General features: G+C 38.4%; 4 protein-coding genes across 4 annotated transcripts; 3 read left to right on the forward strand and 1 right to left on the reverse strand. All coding sequences in view use genetic code 12, as the record gives it.

Moving 5' to 3' along the window:
* Positions 1 to 1,366: 1,366 nt before the first annotated feature.
* Positions 1,367 to 2,122, forward strand: CTR1 (high-affinity Cu transporter; the record flags this gene model as incomplete). Its single annotated transcript, XM_049325796.1, has 1 exon — positions 1,367 to 2,122. One exon carries the CDS (start codon positions 1,367 to 1,369, stop codon positions 2,120 to 2,122), a length of 756 nt encoding a protein of 251 aa, XP_049178651.1.
* Positions 2,123 to 2,202: 80 nt separating this feature from the next.
* SEC8 (exocyst subunit) lies at positions 2,203 to 5,556 on the reverse strand (the record flags this gene model as incomplete). Its single annotated transcript, XM_049325797.1, has 1 exon — positions 2,203 to 5,556. The coding sequence occupies one exon, from the start codon at positions 5,554 to 5,556 to the stop codon at positions 2,203 to 2,205; it is 3,354 nt and encodes a 1,117-aa protein (XP_049178652.1).
* Positions 5,557 to 7,693: 2,137 nt separating this feature from the next.
* Positions 7,694 to 8,344, forward strand: KGF56_004367 (putative monooxygenase; the record flags this gene model as incomplete). Its single annotated transcript, XM_049325798.1, has 1 exon — positions 7,694 to 8,344. One exon carries the CDS (start codon positions 7,694 to 7,696, stop codon positions 8,342 to 8,344), a length of 651 nt encoding a protein of 216 aa, XP_049178653.1.
* Positions 8,345 to 9,531: 1,187 nt separating this feature from the next.
* KGF56_004368 (uncharacterized protein) lies at positions 9,532 to 12,891 on the forward strand (the record flags this gene model as incomplete). Its single annotated transcript, XM_049325799.1, has 1 exon — positions 9,532 to 12,891. The coding sequence occupies one exon, from the start codon at positions 9,532 to 9,534 to the stop codon at positions 12,889 to 12,891; it is 3,360 nt and encodes a 1,119-aa protein (XP_049178654.1).
* Positions 12,892 to 12,895: the final 4 nt, after the last annotated feature.

Below are 12,895 nucleotides of genomic sequence, written 5' to 3' on the forward strand. Positions count from 1 at the left end.
TACACTTTCCTTTGAATCTTTTGCAAAAAAACCAAGTTTCTTCGTGATTTCAAAAAAAGAGCAGAAATTGGTAAGTAGATAAGAAGAGCAGTGGGATAAGAACGACACTATCGAGCAGAGCGAGATAGTGGAGCACACTAGCTGCCACCGACTCTATCGACACTATCGACTCTATCAGGATAAAAAGAGCAGTGGGATAAAAAGAGCAGGGCAAGTAGATAAAAAGAGCAGGGTAAGTATATAAAAAGAACAGAAACAAAAAAGTAGTTGTAATACCATATTTGAAGAGAGTAAAAAAATATAGAAAAAGTAAGAAGGGGAGAGGGATAAAAAAGCCAGGGACAATAAAGTATGCAATCAAACCCGTGTGGGTGTGCTCCACTATCGAGCATAGCGAGATAGTGTTGATAGTGTCGATAGTGTCGATAGTATTGATAGTGTCGATAGTGTTGATAGTGTCGTGGTGTGGGTGTGCTCCACTATCTCGCTCTGCTCGATAGTGTCGTTGCTATTAGGTCCCTCTAGCGTTCTCAATTGCCTTCAGTTCCGATATCGGAAGAAAGAGACAATGATACCTTCATCTGGTTTCGTCTCGGCACCACTATATTAGTATCAAACCACTAACCATCAAACTAACCATTAAATACCCCCTTGAATCGCCGTATTAATTAGCTAACAAGTTAGCTAACAAGTTTCAGCTAAATAAAAATACTATAGAGAAATACGCAAACGGCTTAACCCTCATATATAACCCTCATATAATTAACCCTCATATAATTAACCCTCATATAATTAACCCTCATATAACCCATACATAATAACCTTCATATAATTAACCCATAGATAATTTATTCATCAAATAATTTGGTCCTCACCTGTTTATCACTTAGTTACCAATTTCTTAACGGTTAACTCTAAATTGGGTAAGAAACATATTGCTCACAACACCGCACAGTGTTCCCAATTGGGAAATACTGATTCTGCTCATTTTTTCCAAGTGAAAAATTAAAAGCTGCAAAAAAAAAAAAAAAAAAATACTCGCTACTTCGCTACTCTCGCTATAAAGGAATTTGCTCAGTTTTTAGTCAGTTGATCTTAACTTGTTTATGTATTTTTAGTTATGAGTTGTTAGGATAGATGTTAAACGGTGTTTATTTGAGCAAATTCGAACATCAAATTCTTTTCAATTCGAGGTAATAGTTTTTTTTTTAAAAAAAAAAAGAAGAAAACTTACAGTATATTTAAACAAGCTGTTATTTCCTTACTTTAAAGGATTTTTATATAGGGAAAAGCATACCATATAAATAGAAAGTGTCTACAAAGTGTATATAGACAAATTTTAAACGTAATAGAATATAGAGTTAATATGAGTTTCTTAAAGAGACATATGGATATGTCAGGAGGTAGTGCTACTATGGATATGTCAGGAGCTAGTGCTACTATGGACATGGTAATGGAAACCGCAGAAGCAGCTATGAGCATGTCTCATGATCATACAAGTGAAGAAGGTATGGGTGGCATGCATATGTGGTTTACCACCCATTTTAAGGACTATCCTGTTGTGTTTGAAACTTTATCAGCATCGACAAAAGGTGGTGCATTTGGTATTTTTGTATTACTATTCTTTGCTGCCTTTTTCGCAAGATTGTTGGAGTTTGTCAGAAACTATCTCGAAGAAGTTGTATGGGTCAATCCAAAATATCAAGAGTTTGAAAATGGTGTTGTGAACCATAGAGCAAAATTGCACCAAACTGAAAGCGGAGGAGGAGAAGGTGCATGCGAACCAGGCGCATGCGGAGCAGGACAAGAAAGAATCACAACTGACCTGTTGGATAAAAATTTGGTTCTGGAGTCTGGAAATGAAATCCACTCTACTACTTCAAGCCATGAATCTAAAAAATCACATATCGGAACTGCAAGTAAGATAATGAGAAACGTTATAAGGTTAGCTTTATGTATCATTCCTGACCTTTTCAGTTATACCTTGATGTTGGCTGTAATGACTTTTACCTTGACATATTTCTTTGCTGTCGTTCTAGGATCTGGTATCGGTAGATTTGTCAGTGAAAGATTACTGGAAAAGTTTAGTATAAAGCGTACACCACCTAGAAGTTGTTGTTAATATTGAAAGGAAGAAAAATTCTTTATATATATATATATATGTATGTATATATATATGTTACAACTAATATTAATAATGGTCTATTCTATCAGCTCATCTATTTTCCTCACCAACTCGCTATATTTGCCCTTGTTGAATTGAGAACCATTACCGTCGGCTAACTTCTCACTATAGATTAACCTTGCAAGATTGTAGTATTGATCCTTTGTGAAATTTTGCGAGTTGGTTTTAATTCGATTTAACAAGTTGAATTCATTGAGAGTGAACATTTCAAAGTATATCGACGATTTGTTGAAATCAATAAGCCCTGGATTTGGTGAAAGACTTCTCAACATTTGCTGTATCGTTGAAATGTTCAATAATATCCTCTTTATTCCATTATTATTAATCTTTTGCACTTGTGAAGATTTGAGGATAATTAGTTCATTAAGAAATTGACTAAAACCAACAAATATACCTTCTTTTTCATCTTCACTCAAAACTTTCGTCAACTTATTGTCGATTGCAAATACTTCTTGGTTTAAAGCAACGACATAGGGATCCGCATCCCCGGGTTCGGTAGACGGTACCCATTCCATCGCATGGAATGACAAACTAATATAATGGATGGCTTTGCTTCGTAACTCATATCTCAAAGCTAAAACAGTTTGATCCCTTATTGCCTCAAACGTATTCACAATTCTTTCAAACTCAATACTTTTCTCCTGATTCAAGGCCAAAAATATACCATGTTGAGTAATATCATTTGGACTGGCCGTGAATGTAATCGAGGGCCGCCCATTATCTAAAAACGACCAGTTGTACCTCATTCTTTCTACAGTTGGAATCTCTACCGACTCATTATGTTCATCGTCATATATGCTATAGTTTGACTCCTTCTTCACTAAAGTCAACCACGATATCAACCATGTTGCTGTTAACAAGAGATGAACAACTTGAGAAAGTGCCTCACTGTCAAGAAGGTCATCCTTGTTGATGACCAAGTTTTTGATCTCAAACAACATCATATTGTTTTCGGCTTCTACAAGTTGTGGTATGTTTTCTTTATTGTTTTCACTATTCGATATCAAGATGTCACCACTTATTTCGGTAAGTACATGTAATTTCATCCATTTGCTCACCTGCAGAACAGGTCTTCTATTCAATTGCCCTTCACTCGACGCTAATATCTCTTGGAACAATTTGCTGTATTCGGTAGCAAAGCATTGCAACGTACGTAGTGCCATATTTGATATTTCTTCTCTATAAGTCAATGAAGTATTGAGGATCACACAAAGGCCAAGGAACAATACCTTAAAGTTATAAGCATTCTCATAAATAATGAGTTTTGACTCAAAATTATTCAGCATAATTTCCCCACCAAGAATTCTCAAGTGAGAATCGGGGCTTAATGAAACCAAATCCATTTTCAACCCGGAAGGTTCTGAAGCAATAACTTCTGCTTTACCAAAGTAACCTCCTATTTGCTTCTCAAAAACAAACTCAATCGCATTTTCAAAGTATGTCAAAAAATAGGTCTTCATAAACTTGTCGAAAAACTCAAAAGCAGTTCTATTATTATTATTATTATTGTTATACTGCTTTTTGTCCGTAGCAAAATTGGTGAAAAGTCTATTGGCTCCTTCAACAAATATTAGAAACGGTTCTAAAATAATCCTCATGTTGAATAGGTTTTTGGGCACAAGAATTTCAAGTAGATCAGCAAACGTTTCATCTTCAAAATAAGGAGTCTTCATGGCCAATGCATCCTTCGTCTCTGTTTGTTCCTCCTCCTTCCTTGACTCCTTCTCCTCAGCGTCAATATGAAATCCAGGAAAAATGTCACTCAACGATACAGCAAGTTCCTGTGCAGATTTGGTGGAGCTCCAATCAACATTCTCAAACTTGAACAAGTTTTTTTGTTTTGTAGATATCAAGCTGGTATTGTTTTGATTACCTAAAGTGTACGCTTCCTCATTGTGAATATAGCTCTGAATCAATTTTTGTAATTCAATTTTTGTTGTATTCCATATATGCATTAGTTCTCTTGACACAGAATTTGAGGATGCAGCAGAAGCAGGAGCAGAAGCAGAAGCAGAAGCAGGAGCGGAAGCGGAAGCGGAAGCTCTAGTAGACTCCAGTTTACGTCCCGATAAAAGCAATGCCACTTCGTTTAAAACCTTATGTTTTTGAAACGTAGCCAACATTTTTACAATTATGGAGCTGAAAAATTCCTGCAATATAACAACAGCTGAATCGCTAAATGCGTTGCCTGCTAAAACATCAAACAAAGCGTCTTTTTCCAAATGCAGAAGTTTTGTTAATTTCGAGAGTGCGTAACCATTTCTAGATTTCACCTCCTCGGTAGTTCTTATAATTAGTCCGTGCAACTCCAGTTGATTGCTACTAATCAAAGCACCAATTACCTGGTCCAATCTTCCCAATTTTGATGCTGTTAATAAAAGTTTATAAATGTAGTAATATGACTCGCTGCTGGAACTCAGAGTGCTTTCCAATAGCACCTTATAATCAAAGGCTCCCCCTTCACTCCTTGTGCTATGTCTATGTAATTCTGGTAGTTGCACAGATAAAAAATGGTTTACCGGTTGCGTCAAATAGTTTACCACTTCCGATATGTCAAAGTTTGCCGAGTTATAAACGTATTGTTCCAAATTTTCCAGATTTAGTAATGCTATGAAGGATGCCATTTGCGGACTTTTCGAAGTTATGAGTACCTGCCATGCCGAGACCCCACTTGCATTTATTGATCTATCATTTTTCAGGTAGATTTCGTTTTGCAACTCGTCTATTATCATGTCATGTAATTTGTTTGATTGTTGTTCAAGATATGTTTTTAAAGTATTCATAGCTGGCAAGGACCACAAACCGTATTTCTCTGCTGTTTTGTATCCATTCGCTATAACATCATACACTTCGTGTATTTTCTTATCGGCAATCAAGTGTTCTATTTCGTCGGGGATTTTGTTCAATTCTTTGATTGCATCCAATAGGACAATTATTTCGTCATATTTTGCTGAGGATTGCGATAATTCTCGCAAAATAGTAGTACGATCTTGCACCTCCCTTTTAGACGACTCCAAAAAGTTTCTTATTGCTGTTGAGTCCTGCTCCGATTGATGAAGAGCTGAAAGTAACATGTTGTAGGAGCCGATACTATTACTGAACAACTCATAGTGTTCATCGACAACGTTGCGCAAGGCACCTTCTGTTCGATTCTTTATAGCCAAAAACTCCTGTAGCCTATGAGCCAAGCCCACGGATGTATCATCCAATAATGCAATTGCCATTTCTATGGGGTTAGCATTATCTTGCAAAATAAGTGGCCAATCATACGTGATTTCACTTTGGACCATTTTAAGGTCTGCGATACTAGCATCTTTTGCCTTTTGTAAATCCTGTGATGGAATGCTATATGAAAGCCTTCGAGGAGGCATAACTAATTACCAATTATCCACTACAAATGGACTACTCACCCGTTGAGCACAACTACGACACTATCGAGCAAAGCGAGATAGTGGAGCAACACTAACTAAGCGACAAAGATGTATCTGTTATACATTTAAATCTTGTAATTAAGAATTTCTTCTCTATAACTTGTAAGCTACATTTGGTAGCGTAAAAGGAAAAAGAGCATAGTAGAGACCAGTTGTTAACAAGGCACTAGAAACACCTCACTATCGAGCGGAGTGAGATGGTGGAGGAGTACTTAGTAGCAACACTATCGATACTATCGATACTATCGAGCGGAGTGAGATGGTGGAGGAGTACTTAGTAGCAACACTATCGATACTATCGATACTATCGAGCGGAGCGAGATGGTGGAGGAGTACTTAGTAGCGACACTATCGATACTATCGAGAGGAGCGAGATAGTGCAGTAGCTGCGCGAAATGATCTCGCTCTGCTCGATAGTGGAGCAGCACTGAAAACGTAGATACCTATAGACTCCTCTGTAGTATGATTCTAATTCTGTGTGATGTCTTTACTGGCAAGGTAAGTATGTCCCCACAAGAAAGAAAAATTGGATGCGGCGCGGTGTGGGCGGCAGCTAGTCCAAGTAGATTGACCACTTTAGAAGACTAGACTAGTGTAACGAGTCTAGTCGATAGAGTGTAGAGAGAGAAAGAAGAGACTAGACGAGTGAAACGAGTCTAGTCAATCAAATACACCTCTATACCTCACTGCCTAATACCCCTCTATACTGATACTAATACACCTCACTACCTACTACTAATACTAATACACCTCACTACCAACTACTAGTACTCGTACACCTCACTACCTACCACAAACACTAGTACACCTCTACATCTCACTACCTCATACATAATACTAATATTAATACACCTCCCCTCCCCTCCTCCTCTCTACACAAGTCTCATTATCCTACTTGAATCTCATAGTGGAATGGTGTTGTCATGGTCACTACTCTTCTCTCTTCTCTCTTTTCTTTTCTCCCCTCCTCTCCTCCCCTTTCATAAGTCTCACTTTCCTAGTCACTGCTCTTCTCTCTTCTCTCTTCTCTCTTCTCTCTTCTCTCTTCTCTCTTCTCTCTTCTCTCTTCTCTCTTCTCTCTTCTCTCTTCTCTCTTTGCTCGATAGTATCATTTCTCTTCCCCGCAATTGTTGCAACACGTAAATACAAATACTATACTATAAATACAAGTGTCTTGTCTTCCATTTGCAACCCGTGTTACTGGTTATTACTACTTACGTGTTATCATGCACCAATACGATTACTGCACACCTTGGGCTCTACATGCTATCCAGTCCATTGAGACTGAAATCGACCATTTCCCGCTCATTTTGAAACCAAATATCTGGAAAACACTGCAAACACACAAGACACCGCGATTGCAGCAGCTGCTGCAATTGCAACCACTGCAACAGCAGCTTCCACTGCTGTTGCTCTTCAAATCCTACAAGGGAACAGTATTCACTGTTCCTTTGTATTCCCGGTTCTTTGTAATAAAGTCGTATAATGTACTCGACATTAATGCCTCGTTCCAGCACCATATCTGGACATCCACAGAGTTGGGCAATAGAAGATTGGATGCGGCATACAAAAAGATGCTCTTCCCAGAAAGGAAGAGCAGCTTACAGAAGAGCATCTTCTCGGAAGGGGAGATGCTTTCTCCCGATACACTCTGCCCTTCCGGGGAGAGTATTCCTTTATTCTTATTCTTCCTGGTCAACTCACTGGGAAAGTTCTGCGGTGTTGCTCAAATGACTGGGCCTATAGACTATACAAAGACAAGTGATATTTGGTGCGAACACTCCAAGTGGAAAGGCGTGTTTCCAGTAGAGTGGCTCTTGATTAAGGATGTGCCGAACAAACACTTTCAGCACCTAAAGGTGCCGAACAATGAGTACAAGCCAGTGACTAACTCGAGGGATACTCAGGAAATACCATATAATATAGGAGTATCTATGTTGAAGATTATGAGCTCTTTTAAATAAAATTCACACCAATAGAAGAATAAAAAAAAAAAAAAAAGAAGAAAAAGAAAAAGAGTCCTCACCAAAAAAAACAATGAATACGTAGTACTCACCATTTTATTACAATGCTTACAATGCTTTCAAAGATCTCTACAATGCCCTCAATGCCCTCAATGCTCCCATCCATCTCCTTTAGACGGTTTGTCTCGGGTGCTGCTGCTGCTTCTAGTGCAGTCCCTAATGTGCTCTCTCCTGCCCATTTAGCTTATCTAGACAGAGTAATCAGAGTTGACCAGGCTGGGGAGTTGGGCGCGAATTATATATACATGGGCCAATACTGGGTGCTTGCAAACAAGTACCCCCACCTAAAGCCCGTGCTCAAACACATGTGGGAGCAGGAGATCCACCACCACAACACATTCAATAAACTCCAAACGAGAAAAAGGGTAAGGCCTTCGCTTCTCACGCCGTTGTGGAAGCTAGGCGCTGTTGGCATGGGCGCAGCCACGGCTGCGCTCAGCAAAGAGGCTGCTATGGCATGTACGGTAGCAGTAGAGACTGTTATTGGAGGGCATTACAATCAGCAACTAAGAGTGTTGATGAACTTTGATAGTGACGAGGTGAGGCAGATTATGGAGAAGATTCTGCAGTTTAGAGATGAGGAGTTGGAGCATTTGAATACTGCTATTGAGCATGATGCAGAGAGTGCTGTGCCGTATATGGTGATAACAGAGGGGATTAAATTGATATGTAAGGGGGCTATATGGGCAGCGGAAAGAATATAGACACTATCGAGCAGATACACTATCGAGCAAATACACTATCGAGCAGAGCGAGATAGTGGAGCAACACTTTGTTGCTTGGTCTTTCAACTGGAAAGTGTAGTAATATAGTAGATACTATTCAGTATTTATAGTGTACAATATACTACCACTTACTATTCGGTATATACAGTGACTACTCACTATTCAGTATACACAGTGACTACTCACCAGTGTACTACTCACTATTCAGTATATACAGTGACTACTCATATACTCACTATTCAGTATAGTATATTGTGTATGTTAACCTGTATAGTATACCTAGTGTCAAGAGTTGATGATAAGAGCTAGTGTGCTCCACATCTCACTTTGCTCGATAGTTTCGCTCAATAGTGTCGAAAGTATCGGTGACAGCTAGTGTTGCTCCACTATTCAGTATAGTATATTGTGTATGTTAACCTGTATATATACCTAGTGTCGGTTAGTGCTCCACTAACTCGCTTTGCTCCCTAGTGTCGATTACTATTGCATAGTAATGTTGGTAACATTGTGCAGTATAGTAAGCTGCATATATTTATATGCAAAGCTACCTTCTTACCTTTTTTGAAACTATCATAAAAACTATCCTTGTTATTTTCCTTATTTATAATAATCTCTTCTATTCTTATATAATCTTATATAATCTCTGCTGATTATCACTACTATTCTTATATAATCACTGCTAATAATTATTTCTAATCTTATATAATCACTGCTAATCTTATATAATCACTGCTAATCTTATATAATCACTGTTAATCTTATATAATCACCGCTAATCTTACCTAATATTCTTTATTTGGTAATATACTTTACATTTGTACTATTGATTCTATATATAGATGTTTGTTTATCATTGATTTATAGATTTATAGATTTATAGATTATAACTTCTTACTGATCATCTGTTTATAAGTAGACTATTAGTAACGGTTATAACATTGAATGATACTCACTCAACTCTGTACCTCTGCATCTTTGCACCTCCTTCTCAGGAGAGTGCCACTTCAATGCTCTTTCTCAGGAGAGTACCACTTCAATGCTTCTCCTTATATACATTTTTATTTATAGTTGAAAAAAAAAAAATCTTATAGTAACGAATCGCACTTGATAAAGATCTCATCGCATATACAAGGGGAAATAAAGGTATTAGGGACAGATTTTACGATATGGACGCCAGGTCCAAGCTCAGTCCAAGAATGCTGATGGTGATGAGGGGTGTCAATTCTGAGCTTGACTCTGGTATGTCGCAATCACCAAACTCCCTCATCTTTACTAAGCATAAACGAATATTGATCAATCAACCTCCATCTAGTCCGCCTCCTCCTCCTCCTCCTTTAAATCTAAACGGCTCGAGAAAAAGCCGTCACCAGCAAATTGTAGCAGCAGATCCTAATCACACCTTGCAATCTGACTCTAATAATTGCTCCTCCCACCAAAAAGAAGATATTTTACCTGCTTTGTCATCGTCATCACTGAGTGGTCAACCTCAGGTTCAAGTTACAGAGACTACTAGCATAGATAACGTGTTTCCACCAGCAAGATCAACGCCTCAAAGGTGTTCAGTGTATACCAGTGCATCGTCGTCGAGTATACAAGCTGCTGATGCCACCACCACCACCACCACCGCTCCGTTTGAAACAGCTAGTGAGATTATTCAACTTTCTATCGAATCCAATATAAATGTACAACATCAGTCCACTCCTTCCACAAATACTCAAGCTTTATTTGTCCACTCTTCTTACTTGCAAAGCGGTTATTCTACTGCCACCTCCGCCAACACCACCGCTTATCATCGACATCTAATCAATGAGGAATTACTGGATTCGCTGCAAATAGTAGTAATAAACCCGGGTCAAGAATATCAGGATGCCAACTCAACAACAATCATCAGCAATACATCAATCTTGCCTCAAATCCTCACAACTCATGAAAACAAAAATAATGCTCTACCTTACAAGTTTGAGTCAAATTCTACAACTCAGGTAATTGAAACAAATAAAGTTTATACTACCAACACTCTACCGACCCAACATGTTGCATCACCAAGTAACCTGGCATATCATGCCGCAACCGGCACATCTTCTCCATCCCCATTGAAACCCCCAATCAGTGATAACCACTCTACTCACCCATTGAAAGCTCAGAGACAACAAGTGCATCTACCTCACCAGGAAGTATCTTTTCAATTTACAAGCAATACAATTGATGCTCCACAGAAAAAGCTTACTAATACCACCTGTACTGCGATGAGCGTACAAAATGGTATCAATGCTAACAAAAATTCCCTGCTAAACGCGACATCCAAAAATGTTTCAGATTTAGACCCTGGCTCAGAACCAAGATCTTTTGGCAAAAAGAATAAAGAAGATGAGTGTTTAGAGAAACTGATTCTAGGGAAAGAGGAATATTTATTAAATGAAGTGGAGGAAGTAAACAAAGACGACAACCTTAAACAAGAACTGCAGAACTTGACGTCCATCAATTGTTCATTGGACGCAACTCAGTTAGACAATCATCATCCATCAAATATGCAAATTGTGTCCAGCCGGTTGTACAAGTCAGAGAAAGCTTATCAAAGAAAAGAACTAACAACACCAATAAAGACATACATTGAAATTTTTGACTCGAGTGATGATGATGGTAATGATAATGAACGAAAAGAAAAAGAAGGAGAACAGCCACTCAAGGTGTCTATCGAGAGCCCAATTATAATCATAGACAGCGATGATGATAGTGATGAAAAGGGAAAAGAGTCACTTGAAAAGACATCACAGAAGCCAAGGGAAAAGGTACTTCCAATATCATCTCCCGTGATAACAGATTCGAACCTGATACTGTCTTTGACGCACCAAAAGCCTATTGCAATTGATCCATCATCACCATCACCATCACCATCACCATCACCAAGTACAACAAAGACAAATGCCATTGCATCTTTATTGGAAGCATCAAAATCCAATTTGATTTCCAAAAACTATCAATCTGACTCAATAGTTGACTCTTCCTTTTCTTTCCTGAATATATTAGATACCAATGCTGCAATTGCAAGCAGCTCGAAACCCAAAAACTCGAAACCACTCCCAACTATGCCATCATTTGTTCAATGGTTGAGCTCCGACGAGGAGAATGATTCAGAAATTTTTGAGACTCGCAAACTTGACGAGAATATCGATATGGCCAAGAAAAGAAGCTTTGAGACTATACAAACTAAAAAGACCAGTCAATTGCTATCCAATTTTTCCAACTTGAAGGAAAAGTCTCATTCATTTTCTACTTCTCGTTTAATTAGTCACTTTGAACGTCAACCATTTGAACTACAGCAGGAGCAAACTAATTCTAAAACCTCGCAAACAGTAAGCTCGAAAATTGCAGCTACTCTTGATACATGCAGACCGCAATCGGTGAATGTTTCTGGTCCGCTAAAAGGTGTGGAAAACCCAATAAAACGAGTCCGTGATGTCCAGCACGCAGATTCTGCTCCAAAGAACAAAAAAGTTAAGAGATCCAAAACAGTTACATCTTTGGCTGACTTGCCACAAATTGACAATTTTCGTTACTCAATAAAAGAATTGCAAGAGGCAAATAAGGTTAATAGGAAAAAAGAGGAATTGTATGCTGAAATGGAAATATGGGCTGGTTCCAAACTTTTCGGTTTATTTCAGGAATATCAAGAGGACCTCAAACTGCCGATTAATGAAATTTCTATTGACCTACCCATAATCTTCTGGAAGCGAAACGTTAAGGCAGAGTATATTAAGGAGAAGGATTATTTTATACCGTGTCCGCCTAGAAAAGTATTGCAAAGGACATTTGTTCTCTATTACCTGGCTCATGACTTGATAACCTTTCTTTTACTGAACACTTTAAAGAATGAGATAACAGCATCATTGCAGCACTTGAAAGAGCGAACTACGGATAAACATCACATTATAGTTATGGTGGAGGGGTATGACCAGCTAATAAATAAAATCAAAGCTCACAGGCAAAGACAATTCAGATCACAGGTATTGTATGGTCCGAATGTAGATGAACAAAAGAAGAAGAAGAAGAATCAGAAAAAGAAATCTGCGGACAACGAGCAGCAGCAGATTGCTCAATATCCCGAGCCTCAAGAGATTGAGAAAATGATAAATCACGCGCAGCTAGATCTCAAAGTCAATATATTTACGGTACGATCCAGACAAGAATCGATCAACTGGCTCAATTCCTTTACATATACAATAAGTTTGTCCCTCTATGATAAGTATGAAAGAAATGAACACCTTGCAAATCTTGGTAATGTTCGGTCTGGAAGCGACACAAAGAATACTTTTTTACAATCAATCCAACATTTTACAAGAATGACTCTGTCCAAAGCAGAACTTTTACACGATACCCACAAGTCAATGTATCTGCTTTATTGCAAGTTCAGAACAAACGGCACTTTAGGAAAAGATGTGCTAGGTAGAAACATGGTACCGCCTACAGTTGACAGCGCAATGTTGAACTTCTTCACATCCGATGATCCCAATAAGGTTATAACCTGACTTT

The sequence above is a fragment of the Candida oxycetoniae genome (assembly GCF_023343755.2).
Source record: "Candida oxycetoniae strain CBS 10844 chromosome Unknown scaffold15, whole genome shotgun sequence".
Classification (NCBI taxonomy): Eukaryota; Fungi; Ascomycota; class Pichiomycetes; order Serinales; family Debaryomycetaceae; genus Lodderomyces; species Lodderomyces oxycetoniae.